Source organism: Oncorhynchus masou, chromosome 29, assembly GCF_036934945.1.
Source record: "Oncorhynchus masou masou isolate Uvic2021 chromosome 29, UVic_Omas_1.1, whole genome shotgun sequence".
Classification (NCBI taxonomy): domain Eukaryota; kingdom Metazoa; phylum Chordata; class Actinopteri; order Salmoniformes; family Salmonidae; genus Oncorhynchus; species Oncorhynchus masou.
In genome coordinates this window covers 50,613,052-50,633,306 of record NC_088240.1, presented here as the reverse complement: position 1 = coordinate 50,633,306, position 20,255 = coordinate 50,613,052, and the positions used below count along the sequence as shown (strand labels likewise).

Below are 20,255 nucleotides of genomic sequence, written 5' to 3'. Positions count from 1 at the left end.
GATGATGGTGTTGATGTGAGCCATGACCAGCCTTTCAAAGCACTTCATGGCTACAGATGTGAGCCTACTGGTCGGGTAATCATTTAGGCAGGTTACCTTAGTGTTCTTGGGCACAGGGACTATGGTGGTCTGCTTGAAACATGTTGGTATTACAGACTCAATCAGGGACAAGTTGAAAATGTCAGTCAAGACACTTGCCAGTTGATCAGTACACGCCCTGGTGATCTGTCTGGCCCTGCGGTCTTGTGAATGTTGACCTGTTTAAAGGTCTTACATCGGCTACAGTGTGATCACACAGTCATCCGGAACAGCTAATGCTCTCATGCATGCTTCAGTGTTGCTTGCCTCGAAGCGAGCATAGAAGTTATTTAGCTTGTCACTGGGCAGCTCGCAGCTGTGCTTCCCTTTATAGTCCGTAATAGTTTGCAAGCCCTGCCACATCCGATGAGCGTCAGAACCAGCGTAGTACGATTCAATCTTAGTCCTGTATTGACTCTTTGCCTGTTTGATGGTTCGTCGGAGGGCTTAGCGGGATTTCTTATAAGAGTCCGGGGTTAGAGTCCCACTCATTGAAAGCGGCAGCTCTACCCTTTAGCTCAGTGCGGATGTTGCCTGTAATCCATGGCTTCTGGTTGGGGTATGTACGTACAGTCACTGTAGGGAAGACGTCATTGATGCACTTATTGATGATTCTTTAAGTAGGGTTAGTTTTGACAGCCAATATACTTCTTGGTTTTACAGGGAATAAGTTTACAAGAAAGCAATTATCCATGGATAAAACATATCCACATTCAGTGTATATATAAGTGTATATTGTGTGTATATTTTAAACCTCTGTGTATCATTTTACATAAGTGTATATTTTGTGTGTGTATTTTAAACCTCTGTATCATTTTACATCGTTAAAGCGAGCATCTAAATCAGGTTTGGTTAGGAATTTTGCCTACTGTTTTGCACACGTCTATTGTTTTAATCCGCCTGCGAGCTTGTTTCTGTCGGCTATCAGCTGCCACCTACGGAGAACAACAGTTACCTGATTAAATTCTGGAGCGAAATGAAGGGAACTGCTGCATCAGGGTACCAGTACCTATGCTGCTGATCTGACTAAAGCTCCACTCTGAATTCTCCCTCTCTGCCTCTTCCTAATCTAAATGTGTCACAGGTCTGGGGTAGATAGGGAGATGATGATGCTCAGTTTGAGATAGTCCACTTCACCCGCTGGTCTGCACCTAATACACTATAGGTACACACAAACACGAGGGCACATCTGCACGTAAGACCAACTCTTCACAAACTTTATTCATGAAATGTAAAAAACACGTTTAACAGTTGATTTTGCTGATCTGCAAAGGGATTCATACCCAATGTACACACCTTATAGACTGAAGGGCTGACCAAACTGCCCCCACACCAGGGTATTTCTCATTTCAATATGTAAATAATTATCTGTAGTCCAGAGCTCCTGGATTTGTCCATCTTTTTCACTGGCAGAATAAGAGATCAACATTTGCATCCAACTAAACAACACACTGTAGTCTGTACTAACACTAGCATTATAAACCAGTCACAAAGCCAAGGATATATAAATTCAAACTCTTAACCCAGATTGATCCAATTCTTGGATTGTGTGGTAAGAAGCAGTTGATTTGGATTCTATTTTCAGACTGATGCTTCTAACCCTTTCTCCACCCTTCTCTCCTCTCTATATAACCAGAGGCAGCCATATCAAGATAAAAGTTATTTACGTGTTCAGTCAAAGAGTGAAAGAAGAATAGCATTTGGTGCGTTTGACACTCCAATTCCACGGGACAAATGTTGTACTGTCGGTCCTTTGCTGGTCCAGTGCAAGCAACATCGAGGTCAGCAGCATCCATTGATGGGTGTCTGTTGTTTTACAGATCCATCACTTCCTCCTCCACGGTCTTTTCACCATCTTCAACATACCTCTCTTGCACTCCTAGAGTTCTAGGGGTCAAATTTAAGAAAATCTAATCAAAATGCTTCTCATTACATGCACCATAAATAACAGGTGTAGACCAACAGTGAAATGCTTAGGAGTGTTGACCAGTCATCTATGTTAAGCAGCACTATACAGGCAGATCTGTTTACAGCAGAACACAATATTCAAACTCAAATAATTGTCACCACTTGCTGAGACTGCTTTAAATAAAAAAGGTCGAAATGCAGCAGTTTTTATCTCAATATCAAATCATTTTTGGGTAACAATTAAGTATCTTACAGATTCTTCTTGACCATTTTAAATAAAAACAAACAAAAATAGCTTCTTAGCAAAGATCAATTTCTCAAGCAAGAATTTTGCTAGGACAGTCTGGGAATGGTCTGAGTGGGGAGGGGGAAATGGAAAACTAGCTGTTATTGGCAAAGGGGTTTGGAACTCTTGTTGGTCTATTTAAGTGATAATTCTCGGTCCCCTAACCAATTGTGCTATTATGTGTTTTTTCATGTTATTTGTAACTTATTTTGTACATAATGTTTCTACCACAGTCTCTTATGACCGAAAAGAGCCTCCAGATATCAGGACAGCATTTAATCACCCCGTACTAGAAGATTTTTTCTTTAACAGACGCAAAGGATTTATTCCAGACATCCGACAAGGCCCTCATCCCAGTCATTCACAGGAGAAAGAGACAGAAATATCAGGGATGTAGGTCTGGGTGCCTTCGAAGGATCTGACGGCGAGTGAGTAATCTGCCTTCACCATCGGTCCTATTAGCCAATCATTGGATAATATAATAGACGAACTACGAGCACGTATATCCTACCCATGGGACATTTAAAACTTTAATATCTTATGTTTCACCGAGTCGTGGCTGAATGACGACATGAAGAACATACAGCTGGCGGGTTTTACGCGCAGCTCGCGCTCCTAGTAGCCGGGGACTTTAATCCAGAGAAATTTAAATCCGTTTGACCTAATTTCTATCAGCAGGTTAAATGTGCAATCAGAGGGAAAATAACTCTTGACCACCTTTACTCCACACAGAGACGCGTATAAAGCTCTCCCTCGCCCTCCATTTGGCAAATCTGACAGAGAATCAGCAGTTCCGGACGACAGTGATCACGCTCGCCGTAGCCGATATGAGTAAGACCTTTAAACAGGTCAACATTCACAAGGCCTCAGGGCAAGACAGATTACCAGAATGTGTACTCCGAGCATGCGCTGACCAACTGGCAAGTGTCTTCACTGACATCTTCAACCTGTCCCTGACTGAGTCTGTAATACCAACGTTTCAAGCAGACCACCATAGTCCCTGTGCCCAAGAACACTAAGCTAACCTGCATAAATGACTATCCAACCCGTAGCACTCACATCTGTAGCCATGAAGTGCTTTGAAAGGCTGGTCATGGCTCACCATGCAAATTGGAGTGGGTCTAGGGTTTCTAGAAACCCTAGACCCACTCCAATTTGCATACCACCCCAACAGATCCACAGATGATGCAGTCTCTATTGCACTCCACACTGCCCTTTCCCACCTGGACAAAAGGAACACCTAGTGGCAAGAAAAAGTATGTGAACACTTTGGAATTACCTGGATTTCTGCATAAATTTGTCATCAAATTTGATTTGATCTTCATCTAAATCACATCAATAGACAAACTCAGTGTGCTTAAAATAATAACACAAAAAGTATTATATTTTTCTTGTCTATATTGAATACATAATTTAAACATTCACAGTGTAGATTGGAAAAAGTATGTGAACCCCTAGGCTAATGACTTCTGCAAAAGTTCATTGTAGTCAGGAGGCAGCTAACCTGGAGTCCAATCAATGAGACAAGATTGGAGATGTTGGTTTGAGCTGCCTTGCCCTACAGAAAACGCTCTCAAAATTTGAGTTTGCTTTTCACAAGAAGCATTGCCTGACGTGAACCATGCCTCGAACAAAAGAGAAGACCTAAGATTGAGAATTGTTGACTTGCATAAACCTGGAAAGGGTTGGAAAATTATCTCTAAAAGCCTTGATGTTCATCAGTCCACGGAAAGACAAATTGTCTATAAATGGAAAAGTTCAGCACTGCTGCTACTCTCCCTAGGAGTAGCCTCCCTGCAAAGATGACTGCAAGAGCACAGCACAGAACACTCAATGAGGTAAAGAAGTGTCAGCTAAAGACTTACAGAAACATGCTAACATCTCTGTTGACGATACTACGATACGTAAAACACTAAACAATAATGATGTTCAATATTCTGTGGACAGATGAAAATAAATTTGAGTTGTTTGGAAGAAACACACAACACTATGTGAGGAAAAAAAAGGCACAGCACACCAACATCAAAACCTCATCCCAACTGTAAAGTATGGTGGCGGGAGCTTCATGGTTTGGGGCTGCTTTACTGCCTGAGTGCCTGGACAGCTTGCTATCGTCGACGGAAAAATTAATTCCCAAGTTTATCAAGACATTTTGCAGGAGACTGTTAGGCTTTCTGTCCACCAATTGAAGCTCAACAGAAGTTAACCTCTTGATGCTCTGGGGGCGCTATTTCATTTTTGGATGAAAAACGTTCCCGTTTTAAACAAGATATTTTGTCACAAAAAGATGCTCGACTATGCATATAATTGATAGCTTTCGAAAGAAAACACTCTGACGTGTCCAGAACTACCAAGATATTTTCTGTGCGTGCCCTAGAACGTGAGCTTCAGGCAAAACCAAGATGAGACGGCATCCAGGAAATGAGCAGGATTTTTGAGGCTCTGTTTTCCATTGTCTCCTTATATGGCTGTGAATGCGAGAGGAGTAAGTCTGCCGTTTCTGTCGTTTCCCCAAGGTGTCTGCAGCATTGTGACGTATTTGTAGGCATATCATTGGAAGATTGACCATAAGAGACCACATTTACCAGGTGTCCGCCCGGTGTCCTGCGCCGAAATTGGTGCGCAAAAGTCAGCTGCAAGTATTTTTCCATGGAATTTAGAGAAGAATGCAAGCTTCCACGAACGATATATCAATGAAGAGATATGTGAAAAAACACCTTGAGGATTGATTCCAAACAACGTTTGCCATGTTTCGGTCGATATTATGGAGTTAATTCGGAAAAAGTTTGACGTTGTAGGTGACTGAATTTTCGGTTCGTTTCGGTAGCCAAATGCGATGTACAAAACGGAACGATTTCTCCTACACACAGACGCTTTCAGGAAAAACTGCGCATTTGGTATGTAACTGAGAGTCTCCTCATTGAAAACATCCGAAGCTCTTCAAAGGTAAATGATTTTATTTATTTGGTTATCTGGTTTTTGTGAAAATGTTGCGTGCTAAATGCTACTCAAAATGCTAAGCTAGCTTAGCATACTCTTACACAAATTAGTCAATTTCTATGGTTCAAAAGCATTTTTTGAAAATCTGAGATGACAGTGTTGTTAAGAAAAGGCTAAGCTTGAGAGCAGACGCATTATTTTCATTTTATTTGCGATTTTCAGAAATCGTTAACGTTGCGTTATGCTAATGAGCCTGAGGCTTTAGTCACGATCCCGGATCCGGGATGGGGAGTTTCAACAGGTTAAGCAGACTGTTTGTCTATTGTTGTGACCTAGATGAAGATCAGATCAAATTTTATGACCAATTTATGCAGAAATCCATGTATTTCCAAAGGGTTCACATACTTTTTCTTGCCACTGTATGTGAGAATGCTATTCATTGACTACAGCTCAGCGTTCAACACCAAAGCTCATCACTAAGCTAAGGACCCTGGGACTAAACACCTCCGTCTGCAACCGGATCCCTGACTTCCTGACAGGCCGCCCCCAGGTGGTAAGGGTAGGTAACAACACATACACCATGCTTATCCTCAACACAAGGGCCCCTCAGAGATGCGTGCTCAGTCCCCTCATGTGTCCCTGTTCACTCATGACTGCTTGGCCAGGCACGACTCCAACACCATCATTAAGTTTGCCGATGACACAACAGTGGTAGGCCTGATCACCGACAACGATGAGACTGGCCTCCTCCCTACAGGATGAGACCTGGCCGTGTGGTGCCAGGACAACAACCTCTCCCTCAACGCGATCAAGACAAATGAGAGGATTGCGGACAACAGGAAGGAGGAGGACAGAGCACAACCCCATTCTCATCGAAGGGGCTGTAGTGGAGCAGGTTGAGAGCTTTAAGTTCCTTGGTGTCCACATCACCAACAAACTATCATGGTCCAAACTAGAGGTCGACCGATTATGATTTTTCAACGCCGGTACCGATTATTGGAGGACCAAAAAAAGCCGATACCGATTAATCGGACGATTTTTTTAAATTTTATTTGTAATAATGACAATTACAACAATACTGAATGCACACTTATTTTAACTTAATATAATACATCAATAAAATCAATTTAACCTCAAGTAAATAATGAAACATGTTCAATTTGGTTTAAATAATGCAAAAACAAAGTGTTGGAGAAGGTAAAAGTGCAATATGTGCTATGTAAGAAAGCTAACGTTTAAGTTCCTTGCTCAGAACATGAGAACATATGAAAGCTGGTGGTTCCTTTTAACATGAGTCTTCAATATTCCCAGGTAAGAAGTTTTAGGTTGTAGTTATTATAGGACTATTTCCCTCTATACCATTTGTATTTCATTAACCTTTGACTATTGGATGTTCTTATAGGCACTTTAGTATTGCCAGTGAAACAGTATAGCTTCCGTCCCACTAGTTAGCGTGCGCTAACTAGCTAGCCATTTCATTTCGGTTACACCAGCCTCATCTCGGGAGTTGATAGGCTTGAAGTCATAAACAGTTCAATGCTTGACGCATAACGAAGAGCTGCTGGCAAAACGCACGAAAGTGCTGTTTGAATGAATGTTTACGCGCCTGCTTCTGCCTACCACCGCTCAGTCAGATACTTGTATGCTCAGTCAGATTATATGCAACGCAGGACACGCTAGATAATATCTAGTAATATCATCAACCATGTGTAGTTAACTAGTGATTATGATTGATTGTTTTTTATAAGATAAGTTTAATGCTGGCTAGCAACTTACCTTGGCTTACTGCATTCGCGTAACAGGCAGTCTCCTTGTGGAGTGCAACGAGAGAGGCAGGTCGTTATTGCGTTGGACTAGTCGTTCTGCCCCTGAACAAGGCAGTTAACCCACCGTTCCTAGACAGTCATTGAAAATAAGAATATGTTCTTAACTGACTTGCCTAGTTAAATAAACGTCAAATAAAATAAATAAATTAAAAATCTTGCACCTTTAAATGGACCAGAACTATTTTATTGAAATACAGTTGTCATGACGCCAGCCCTTTCAGTGAATTGGCTAGCAGAGATGTGAACAACCCCCTCTCCTGTTAGGAGGGGAGGGGAGTTTTACAACTTAACCCCCACATCATAAATTCCATATGGAGACTCTCCCTGGACATGCAGTATGGAGAGAGTTTCACAGTAGAACAAAGGAACTTCTACAACATCACAGAATTGGAGAACTGAACAATATCCATATTTTGGTGAATGTGTAAACGGTCGGTGAAGCCAGCTATGACCCGGTCCGTTTTGTTTCATGTTTGTGACCTTATGAAAGGCAATATAGCCACATTACCCTAACTCTGTTTATACAGGTGCCTCAGTTATGAGGTTTGCATCTAATTATTGTATAAAATGAATGAGTAAAGATGAAACTATTTGCAAAATGATGTAATATGTTGTTAACTTTTAAAATGAGAAAATCATCTTCCCTTTCAAGTTTAACTAAGGCAGGAGCCACGCCCAAGTGAATAGGCATTGGTTGGAAAGGATGAACCAACCCCTTTTCTATATTTCTATAAAAGTCCGTTACCCAAAGTCACCTGAGTTCCAAATAACGGGAGGATTTGTCCTCATGTTTAAAAAGGGCGCATTTTAATTTCAACCCTACAGGCCAGGAAACATGAGAGCTTGCGCCACACATGAAATGGTATGAACTCTGAACTATTGATCACCTAAAGAAGTGCATACTAAACCAGCATATATCAGACTGCAGCTGAACATATGCGCAAATCTAGTGCGAGAACACTGACCGACATGGACGAATTTCCAGAGTGAGATGAACCTCTCAGACCACGTGACCACACAACAAGATTCCACAAAGGACAGGACAAACCATAATCAACTTCATGTAAATACAATGCATTGCTTTTCCGAATGAACGATCGTTAGTAGCATACGTATTTATGTGAGAATATTTTCCCAGGTCCGATATTCCAATGTTCCTTAGCCTTCCTTCCCAAAACTCATTCTCTTCTCTGAATCTATTGTGTTATAACCAAACTGTTTTTGCTTAGCCCAATATGGACTTTCCTATCCTTGTTAGTAACCAATATCTATTGTTTGTTTATTTATGCATTTCTGTGATTATTTAGTTAGTTAATAAATAAATGATTAAGCCAACTGGTGTATGGATGATTCATGGTTTCGGCTGGGTTCGTGCAGATAACCAGATGTCGTGCACCGACATCCTTGTTAATTACATTTACAAGATTAGTTTAATCAGGTAATAATAATTACTGAGAATTGAATAAAATAACAGTCTTCACCTTTAATGATGCCAAAGACACGACACAGTACCAGCCAAAAGTTTGGACACACCTACAAATGTTTTTTCTTTATTTGAACTATTTTCTACATTGTAGAATAATAGTGAAGACATCAAAACTATGAAAGAACACATATGGAATCATGTTGTAACCAAAAAAGTGTTAAACAAATCAAAATATTTAACGTAGCCACCCTTTGCACAGTCTTAGCATTCTCTCAACCAGCTTCTTGGGGAATGCTTTTCCAACAGTGTTGAAGGAGTTCCCACATATAAGGAGCACTTGTTGGCTGCTTTTCCTTCACTCTGCAGTCCAAATCATCCCAAACCATCTCAATTGGGTTGAGGTCAGGTGATTGTGGAGGCCAGGTCATCTGATGCAACACTCCATCACTCTCCTTCTTGATCAAATAGTCCTTACACAGCCTGGAGGTGCGTTTTGGGTCATTGTCCTATTGAAAAACAAATGATAGTCCCACTAAGCGCAAAACAGATGGGATGGCATATTGCTGCAGAATGCTGTGCTAGCCATGCTGGTTAAGTGTGCCTTAAATTCTAAATAAATCACTGACAGTGTCACCAGCAAAGCACCCCCACACCATCATACCTCCTATTCCATCACATAGACACGGCAGTTGGAACCAAAATCTCAAATTTTGAAGCTGTTTGAGAGAATACCAAGAGTGTGCAAAGCTGTCATCAAGGTGGCTACTTTGAAGAATCTCAAATATGAAAGATATTGATTTGTTTAACACTTTTTTGGTGTTATTTCATAGTTTTGATGTCTTCACTATTATTCTACAATGCAGAAAATAGTAAAAATAAAGAAAAACATTTGAATGAGAAGGTGTCCAAACTTTTGACTTGTACTGTATATCTATTTATAAATAACACACAGGAAAATCTAGTTTTGGTCTGAACCTGGCCTTTAGCCATTTTAAATGTAAAAAGTGTTTTGTTTCATAAGTTGAGCATGTGGAATAGACTGGTTTAATAACAAACACATAAATCAATATAGCAGCTGTGAGTAAAGGATACGCGGTGAACTGGAAGTCTGCTCCCACAGCGGCTGACATCATTGCTTGCAGGTTCCTCTCCTCCAGGTTGCCGAAGCAGTAGCCGTTGGCCTTGTCCACAGTCCGCAGGACCTGCGTCATGCTCTCTCTGTCCTAGAGATAGAGCACAGTGCAGGATGTCAGTGGTTAAGTGGCAAAAAATATAAATGCAAGCTTCATCCTCCAGGTTGAGACTAGTGTTTTAACCTTACCCCACCTTCTAAAATGGACCAGTATTTATTATGAGTTTAGACAGAGTATTGTGGTTGTGTTCACTAGTAGACACAAAGCAGAAGAAAAATATCTGAAACAGGGAGGTACTGAACTTCATGTCCCATAATAAATATGACCCAGAAGCAGCAGATGCCCAAGAACCAGTGAACGTCTAAAGGTAGTAGCAAAGTCTCACCTGCACATTGAGAGGCACAAAAGAGACAAGGCCATAGTCTTGTATGACCCCTGCAAGTTTCTCATTTAGTTTGAGGAACTTCCTAAAGAAAGGGTCAGCAGCCAAGTGATCCAGCAGATATGTCAGGTCCATAACATCTGTGTAGAAGTCCAGGTTGAAGGCTATTCCAGAGACAGAGTAAGTGCAAAATTGAAACAAGTTCCACAAACTGTCAAATCAAACACTTGAAGGAAACTGAGGGAATATAGCCATACAAAGCCCATATTCATAATCACCCAGGATATCTCATCTCACCCAGTTTGCCGTACTGCTCGATGAGGTCCATCTTGGAGAGGACGTTGACGTGGGGTAGCTCCACGTGCAGCATAGTGGACAGGGAGGTGCACAGCACTGAGATGAACTTAGCTGGGTCAGCGCAGTAATGAGAGTCCACAAGGTGCACTGCAGTCAGCTGAGAGTAATTAAAGAGGGAGTGTTAGTGAGACAGTTCAGGGATTCAACTAACTGGCCCTGGTTATCCCGGTGGGGTGAGTTTGCTCAGGTCGAAAAGCGAATGCATTTGTTTTGGAAACAGGCTGCCCCCCCAGGCGTGAGCCAGGTGCCCTGTTCAAAGCCTAGGCTAGATTAGGCATGTGGAGTAATGAGTAGGCTTCTACTTTTATTAAAAGCAAAAGTGATTGCTTTTACTAAAACACTATCTGCCTTCCCAATAAAAACTAGTTTGAAAATTCTAACATATATTTCATGGAAAGAGATGCGTTTCTGGACAATGCACAACACTGTGTGATTTGAGAAGGGAGCTCCTCCCTGACTGATTTTGACCGTTAATGTCACAAGTCATTGACTGGTGCACCGCTGCTTGGGTTAATAGAACTCACTCAGTGGTTTGAGCACAAACTACAGGCACTATGACTCAATACTAATAAAGCACATGCCCATAAACACCCAATACAAATAGCCTATTTGTCAAAGCCCCAAATTGTCCATCAATGTGGCAAACAATACATTTCTTAAGTTAGCCTAAATGATACTGAATGTGTCATGCATGGATTGACATACTACACAGTGTTTATTTTGGGGAATCATTCATACTAGGAATCACAACATTCCAGCACCAATGGGCACAAACATCTAAGAATCCTGAACCATCTCACCCTGAAGTTCCACTTGGCCAGCTGAGCAAAGATGTTTTTCACTGAGTTCTGGTGGGTGTACAGCTCCACCTGACCCGGACAGTCAAACAGAAAGTAACAGTCGCTATGTTCCTCTAACTTGGTTTCCAGCCAGTCCAGATTGGCCTCCAGGTACTCCATGCAATACAGGAGTCCACCATTGGGCCCCAGCTTCAAACCCTCCATCACGTCATCTAGGGTGACCAGCTCTGAAATATCCACGGCACAGGGGTATGGGAGCCCTTCATTTGCAGGGTCCATGTTCACCACAACTACCTTCCGTCCCAAGTGACTCAAGAACTCCTGCATCCCCCGGCAGTATGTGGTTTTACCTGAGCCAGGAGGTCCTATGACCACCTGGCCAAAGCGTAAGGATGGAGTCTGCGAGGGCTGGGTGGCCATGATTACTTCTCCAAAGCTCTGACTTGTTAGATTCCCATCTGAGGAGAAAACAAATGGTACATACCCATCACTGACCATCAGTGCTGAGCCACTAACCACCACATATGGTCCTTGCCTCAGGTTAGCCCATTCATAGAAGCTTTTAGCGCCTATTAGTGATAGCAACTTCTGGCCGGGGGAGTTTTGTTGGGTGCCCCGACGCTCGTTCTGAACGTTAACATGCATCATTTACAGTACGGTTTTGGAAACATATGTATGTTATATATCAGCAAGAAATAATTTCCCAAAAATGAAAGGTTAAATTAGTACACACCTTTATAGGGTTGCGCTTTGAACGTATCCTACAGCATCATTGCATTTTGGTACACCAGAATTACACTCATTTCCAATGAAACACTGCGTTTCCGTTGCAGTGCGTTCGGTGTGATGCATACGTTAGATTTATCGAACGTATGCGTCAAACTGTATGCGTGGAAGGCTTGACAGAAATGGTAGCAGAAGGTGAATGTTGAACTTTTGTTACATACATATCCAGATGTTGCAGCATACTATTTTGGGCAATGACGCTGTCGGTGTGTTAAATAGTATATTATTGGGCTAGCTGAGGACCGCTCAACTCCGTTGTCTTATCGAGGCGGAGTTGAGTTTTGAGAAATGTTACTAGCAACCATTATCCTTGATTTAAGAGAACGGAGTTGAGCGTTCATCAGCTATTATGGGTCTAGCGCAGGGTTTCCCAAACTCGGTCCTCGGGACCCCAAGGAGTGCCATAACACTACACAACTGATTCAAATAATAAACGAATCATCAGGCGTTGTATCAGCTAAGGCAAACACCAAAACCTGCAATCCTTGGGATCCCAAGGACCGTGTTTAGGAAACTAGCCAGGTTAGCGCAGAAATGTGTAAAACATGGTTTACTGACTAACATCTTTCAATTAACATGCACATTTAATAATTAGCACCATTTGTGGAAAAGGTACACAATTGTCATACTTTATTAAAAGTAAAGATACCTTAATAGAAAATGACTAAAGGAACATACCATTTGAGTAAAAAACGAACTATTTGGTTAAATATACTCATCAAAAGTAAATGTAATTGCTAAAATATACTTAAGTATCAGAAGTAATAATTTCAAGTTCCTTTTAATAAACAAAACAGATAGCACATTGTTTTAATTTACGGATAGCTAGGGACACACTCCGAGGTCATTTACAAACGAAGCATGGGTTTAGTGAGTCCGCAAGATCAGAGGCAGTAGAGACCAGGGATGCTCTCCTGATAAGTGTGATTTTGACGATTTCTCTGTCCTACTAAGCATTCAAAATGTATCGAGTAAAAAATGCTTCTTTTTTTAAAGGAATGTAGGGTCGTAAAATGTGTCAAATCTAAAAAGTACAGATACCAGCCAAATGATTTAAGTAGTACTTTAAAGTAATTTAAGTTAAGTACTTTACACCACTGGTTAGAAGAGCATTCAATGCACAATGTCATGCGAAGTGATGAGGCGCTAGTTAGTCATATTGCAGCTAGCTTGCTAATTAGCAGCGTAGCAAATGTATCACAAGTAGCTAAAATAGCTAGCAAAATGCTCCCAAAAAGACATGTTACGAGAACAAATAAGTGTTGTAAATATTACATTACGATACGAGTGAAATGTACTAACCAGCGCCACTTGCCGCCGTTAAATTTGATTATTGGAGAAGATACCCAAAACCTAGACCACACTGCTGTGAAACATCTAAGAACAACTAACTACTTCCGGGTCACGGTTTTTGGAATTCTTCAGAATAAAAGTCCCGTCCTGTATACTTAGTAAAGGAATAATTAGGGCTATAATGAGCACAATTATCGATATCTTTGACTTCTTATCCTACAAAGAACTACGTATTTCTGTAAGATGTCATAAAATGTTAAAGCCTAAATGGTCAACAATGTTTTTCGTGTGTGTACACATTAATTGCAACTTTAAAAAGATGCTGTATATTGTGTCGCAGTAACACTGAACTTACAATGGCTAGTCCCAAGTCACTATATTTTTTTCTTGTGCTTTATGCTATTTGCCTCATGACTCCTGCATGCTTTGTTAACTATGAACTTGCTTGTTTACCCAACTGTGGGACAGACTGTTTATTCTAACCACTTCTTGCCGGCTTTTTATTCATGTTACCTGATAAAATGTTGCTGTACAATATGATCTTGTTGCCATCTAATGCACATTCAAATGTCATAAATCAGCACTGCAGAGCTCTCCCTGTTCTCTGCAGTGCCCTGATTGTATTACTGCTGATGATATCTGGAAATGTGCACGTACACCCATCTACTGTTGCTAGCCCCAATTATAACTTGTGCTCGGATATCTGCTTCACTGATTTCTGCTCTCGTAAAAGCCTGGGTTTTCTGCACATTAACACTAGAAGCTTAAAATGGATCAATTGAAAGTGTGGGTTCACAGTTCCAATCCAGATGTGTTGGTCATTACTGAGACGTGGTTAAGAAATCGTTTTTTGAACACTGATCTTAACCTTTCTGGTTATAACCTTTTTCAGCAAGACAGATCTCCCAAAGCTGGTGGAGTGGCAATCTTTACCAAGGTACAACCTCAGTGCTTGGTTGTCTCGACCAAGTCTGTCCCCAAACAATTTGATTTGCTGGTTATAAGCATTAAAATTTCAAATAGCTCTTTGTTGACTATTGCTGGGTGTTTTCGTCCACCAACAACACCGGCCTGTACCCTAAATGCCCTAAGCTCTCTCCTGGCCCTTTACACTAAAGTCTGAATTTGTCCTGCTAGGTGACCTAAACTGAGACATGCTTAAACCACCTGACCAGGTCCTAAAGCAATGGGATTCCATAAATCTTTCTCAGATTATCACCAATCCCACAAGGTATGACACCAAACACCCAGAAAAGGCTACTCTCCTTGATGTTATCCTCACAAATAATCCTGATGGGTATCAGTCTGGTGTTTTCTGTAATGACCTTAGTGATCACTATTTTACAGCCTGTGTTTGTAATGGCTGCTCAGTGAAACGACCTGTCCTGATTTGTCATAGACACCTGCTAAAAATCTTTAATGAGCAAGCCGTCCTTCGTGACCTGGCCTCTGTAAAATGGTATAGAATTAGCTTGATCCCTTCTGTCAAAGACACTTTGACCTTCTTTTTTATATTTTCAGTGGTATTGTTAACAAACATGCCCCATAAAGATAATGAGAATTTAAAAACGGGTTCAACCCCTGGATCGACCGCGATCTATAAGTGCACTATCCGGAAGGCCAAAGTTAGTTACTTTAAGAAGCCATTCTCTCTTTGTGGGTCTAACCCTAAGAAGTTCTGGAAAACGGTTAAAGACCTGGAGAATAAATCCTCCTCACAGCTGCCCATGGTTGTTACTGACAAGGACCACATGGCTAAGCTCTTTAAACACCACTTCATTAAGTCAGGATTCCTATTTGACACAGCCATGCCTCCTTGCCTGTCCAACATTTCCTCATCATGTGACTAGCCCCGATGCTCTTCCCTCTTTTTTCCCTGCCCCACTACAAAGTTTCTCCCTGCAGGTGGTTACTGAGTCCGAGGTGCTAAAAGCAGCTCCTTAAACTTGACCCCCAAAAAACATCTGGGTCAGATGGTTTAGACCCTTTCTTCTTTAAGGTTGCTGCCCTTATTGTCACCAAGCCTATCTCTGACCTTTTTAACCTGCAGAATGGGGAACTTACTAAATGACTGAAAGTTTGACTGTGTGATATTAGATTGCTTCTTGTGTAAATATTTTCTGTCTGGATTGTAATGATTTGTACCCCAAACATACTCTTTCGGGAGGTTCCCATTGCTTGGAAGGCAACCACTGTGCATCCTTTATTTAAAGTGGGAGATCAAGCTGATCCTAACTGTTATAGGCCAATTTCTATTTTGCCCTGTTTATCAAAAGTGTTGGAAAAACTTGTCAAATATCAACTGATTGGCTTTCTTGATGTCTATAGTATTTTCTCTGGTATGCAATCTGGTTTCCCACTCAGGTTATGGATGTGTCACGGCAACCTTAAAGGTCCTAAATGCCCCTGACTAAGCAATGTTGTGCTGGTATTTTTATTGACTTGACCAAAGCTTTTGATACTGTAGACTATTCCATTCTTGTGAGCCAGCTAAGGAGTAATGGTGACTCTGAGGGTCCTTGGCCTGTTTTGCTACCTACCTCTCTCAAAGAGTGCATAAATTCAGAACATCTGCTGTCTCCGCCACTGCCTGTGACCATGCCTCAATCCTAGGCCCCACACTCTTCTCAATTTACATCAACAATATAGCTCAAGCAGAAGGAAGCTCTCTCATCCATTTATATGCAGATGATAGTCTTATACTCAGCTGGCCCCTTCCCGTATTTTGTGTTAAACGTTCTACAACAAAGCTTTCTAGGCCCTTAACCTTGTTCTGAACACCTCCAAAACAAAGGTTGTGTGGTTTGGTAAGAAGAATGCTCCACTCCCTACCGGTGTGATTACTACCTCTGCGGGTTTAGCGCTTGAGGTAGTCACCTCATACAAGTACTTGGGAGTAAGGCTAGACGGTACACTGTCCTTCTCTCAGCACATATCAAAGCTGCAGAATAAGGTTAAACCTAGACTTGGTTTCCTCTATCGTAATCACTCCTCTTTCACCCCAGCTGCCAAACTAACCCTGATTCAGATGACCATTCTACCCATGCTAGATTACAGAGACGTAATTTATAGATCGGCAGGTAAAGGTGCTCTCGAGCGGCTAGATGCTCTTTACCATTCAGCCATCAGATTTGCCACCAATGCTCCTTATCAAATCAAATCTTATTGGTCACATACATAGGTTAGCAGATGTTAATGCGAGTGTAGCAAAATGCTTGTGCTTCTAGTTCCGACTATGCAGTAACATCTAACAAGTAATCTAACAAATTCACAACAACTACCTTATACACACAAATGTAAAGGGAGGAATAGAATATGTACATATAAATATATGGATGAGCGATGGCGTGCGGCATAGGCAAGATGCAGTAGAAATACCTTTTTTGTGTGGATTCCGCAAGTGCTGGTTGGCTGTACTACAGACACCTGTCGTCGTCGTAGGAAAGACTCATTGTTATCTTTTCGTAAAACAACTGGTTGCAGTAAAGAGCCAATCTGGATACTAAGGAGATTCTGAGGGAAATCGACGAGTACCAACAGCTTCACGCTATGGAGGAACAACATTCTCCTTCATGGAAAGATGCGACCACCTCACAAAATAACTTTAACACCCCCCCCAAAAAAAAAAACATTCATCTGAGGTAGAGGCCAGTGCTCTGGCTGGAATCCATGCAACACTGGAAAAGTTGTGTTAGGAGGTAGCAGGGCTGAGGGGGAGTTTGGAGTTCAGCCAGAGTGTAATTGTCATGCTCCAAAGAGAAAACAAGACACTCACAGCCAAAGTAAAAATCCACGATTCCAACATGGATTGTCTACTCCGGGAAAGCAGGGTGATGAAGGATTAGACATACAAAGTCGTAGCATGCGTGAAAATACATTTTTTATGGGATTCCTGAGGACGCATCCAATAATCCAGAGGGCGCGATCAGAGAATTCATGCAATCCGCCTTGAAACTTCCTATAGAGACTGTAAACAAGGTGGCTTTCCACCGACTACACAGACTTGGAGCGATAAGACCAAGGGTCCCTGACCGATCATCACAAAATTTGAACACTACTGTTAGGTTTATATTTTTCAGAGTAAATAACCCATGGACACTAGAGAAGCTTTAACCAAGTTTAATTCTGCCCAAAGGTTCTGTAGAGCTGTAATCAGACAACCCAAAATGTGTCCCATCCAGATATGTATATCCCACTTAAGACACTCCCTCTCTCCAATCCATACAGTTTATGCCCCAACAGGAAGAATGTTACCAAATACTACCCTGATTACTCCCTTAAGGGGAACTGACCTCACCCCTCATTTGCTGACCTCAACCCCTCCTTCACCTAATCCACAGATATCCATCTGTCTTCCCTATATCAACACGTCGCTCTCCTCTCCTCCATCAAACACATTCCAAAGCCTTCTGGCTTTCTACAGAGAACCCTTAACTTTCTCCTTTGATTTTATGCTTCTTCTCTATCATTTATATAATATCTCAATGTTCAAAATGTCGAACCCAACACTACCAACAAAAGGAGCTGATCAAAAGCAGAGAAAGGGAGCTTAAAGAGACCACATTTGGTCTTAATGACCAATTTCCAAGGGAGATAAACGAACGTCCTAAGAGACTGTAACCGGTACAAAGACAACAGAGGGAGGATGGTAAGCGTTCCTTTCTCATTGTGGACAAACTCTTTATATATGGACAGCTATTCCGAGACAGCTCCATAACACCGTGGCTGTACTAAATTCTACAGGGACTTCAGGTTACGGAAAAAAAGAAGTTATGGGAACTGTAAAATTATCTGAACATTATGAAGTGGATAGGAACACACACATACTTAATTACATGCTTGCTTACACATACGGACTTATACATACACACACACCTGATCTCGCTCTCCTTTCTCACTCTCTCTCTCTTTTCTCTTCTCTCCCTCTCTATTGTCGAGAACTGTTTTATAATTTAATGTGTTTATTGTTTGTCTATCTTTTTTATGTATTTGTCTACAAGTTTATATATGTTTACAACAAGCAAGGGGAAAATTTCAGAATAGGGGCATTGGGGAATAATAACATATTGTATGGAATACATTTGTACTGTAGTGAAGCCGTCTCTAGAGTAATGCAAGGTCTCTTTCATGATCATGTGAAACATCAATTGCTATGGAAATGCTGGGATGTGTTTTTTAATTATGTTAAAGGTAATTATGATGCAACTATGATGGTGATACGATATGGATTACAATTATCATCATGAATATCAAGGATATACGCACTACATGTTACACACATGCAAATTGGCAGAGATGTATTTATTTGGACATCACAAACAAGCAAGGGAATAAAACAAATATTGCTAGAACCTGTTTCTTGAATTCTAAATATCAGACATTTGAAAGCTCTAGTTTTGACCTTCATAATACCTCTGATGGCAGTAACTTTACAAGCACTAATTATGGTCAATTTAGACTGAGAATAGAATCTAGTTATGGTAAATGGTGAAATAAGTATAGCCAGTTATAATTGTAATGGTTTAGCAGATTTATAAAAAAGATGAGTCTTTACATGGCTGAAAGAAAAGGAATATAACATATACTGTTTAAAAGAAAATCACTCTACATCATTAGATGAAGTTGCATGGAAAAAGGAATGGGTGGTGAAATCATTTTCTGTCATGTACAAAGGAACTCAAAATTTCGATCTGAATGTGCAAATAGTCAGGAATGATTCGCAAGAAGGTGGATCCTTTTCCGTCTCATCCTTTCCCACTAAATGAAGATTATGGTAAGGAATTCTTTCCAAATAATATAAAAAAATGGAAAATTAACAAATGTACAGAAAGATCAGTGCAAAGGCCAAATTACAGAGGAATAACGTTTTGAGGCTATTAAATCCTTTCAGTGTGGAAAATCCCCAGGGCTTGATGGCATACCGGTATAGGTATATCAATATTTTTTTATATACTAAAAGCTCCATTGTTTGATTGTTTTAATTACTCCTATATAAATGGTAATCTGTCAGATACTTAGCAGGAAGGTCTGATTTCTCTATTATTAAAACAAGACCCAGATAGTGAATATAAAGACCAAGTCTATCTAAAAAACTGGAGACCCCTTACACTTCAATGTTGTGATGCAAAAATACTAGCAAAATGCATAGCACTCAGAATTAAAAGGGTTTTACCAGGTATTGTTCATCCTGATCAGACAGGTTTTTTACATGGACGATACATTGGAGATAATATACGACAACTACTAGAAATGATAGAACATCATGAAACATAAGAAGCCAGGAATGGTATTTATAGCGGATTTTGATCAAGTAAGACTGGATTTTATTTATAAATGCCTGGATTTTTATAGCAACCCCAGGTGTAAAATAGTAAATAACGGCTACTTCTCAGAGAGTTTTGAATTGTCAAAAGGAGTTAAACAAGGGTGTCCGCTGTCATCATGTCTATTTGTTATGGCCATCGAAATGCTAGCTATTAGAATCATATCCAATAACAACATTAGAGGATTAGAAATCCAAGGCTTAAAAACAAAAGGTGTCCATGTATGCTGATGACTCAAGTTTTATTTTAAGTCCGCAAGCTAGATCCTTGCAATATCTCATTTAAAGATCTAGATAACTTTTCTGTACTCTCTGGACTAAAATCAAATTATGATAAGTGTACAATATTATGTATTGGATCCTTAAAAAATACAACTTTTACATTACCCTGCAGTTTACCTATAAAATGGGCTGATGGTGAAGTAGACATACTCTGTATTCATATCACAAAATATATAAATAAGCTCTCCACAATGAATTTAAATAGAAAACTTGTAAAAATAGACAAGATCCTGCAATCATGGAGAGATGAATAGCTGCCTATTTATGGAAAAAATGCCCTGATTAACTCCTTATGCACTTACTTATTGCGTTGCCTACTCCTGGTGAATCGTTTTTCAAATCAATTGAGCAAAACATATTTTGCTTTATCTGGGACGCAAAACCAGACAAAATAAAACATGCCTATCTATATAATGAATATGAATTGGGTGGGTTG

At 40.6% G+C, this 20,255-nt stretch overlaps 2 protein-coding genes across 2 annotated transcripts in view; both read right to left on the bottom strand.

Annotated features, from left to right (window-relative positions):
- The window catches only part of LOC135519948 (AT-rich interactive domain-containing protein 1A-like), a 41,059-nt gene extending 31,514 nt beyond the window's left edge, over positions 1 to 9,545 (bottom strand). Inside the window, exon 1 of the mRNA XM_064945197.1 lies at positions 6,989 to 9,545. The gene's annotated coding sequence lies outside the window, so the exon portion shown is untranslated. The remainder of the gene's footprint in view (positions 1 to 6,988) is intronic.
- LOC135519950 (GPN-loop GTPase 2) lies at positions 1,269 to 13,309 on the bottom strand. Its single transcript, XM_064945198.1, has 6 exons — positions 13,225 to 13,309; positions 11,137 to 11,594; positions 10,277 to 10,433; positions 9,983 to 10,143; positions 9,557 to 9,687; positions 1,269 to 1,965 (listed from the first exon to the last, which is right to left on the bottom strand). Exons 2-6 carry the CDS (start codon positions 11,554 to 11,556, stop codon positions 1,893 to 1,895), a joined length of 942 nt encoding a protein of 313 aa, XP_064801270.1. The 5' UTR covers positions 11,557 to 11,594; positions 13,225 to 13,309; the 3' UTR covers positions 1,269 to 1,892.
- Between the last annotated feature and the right edge of the window lie 6,946 nt (positions 13,310 to 20,255).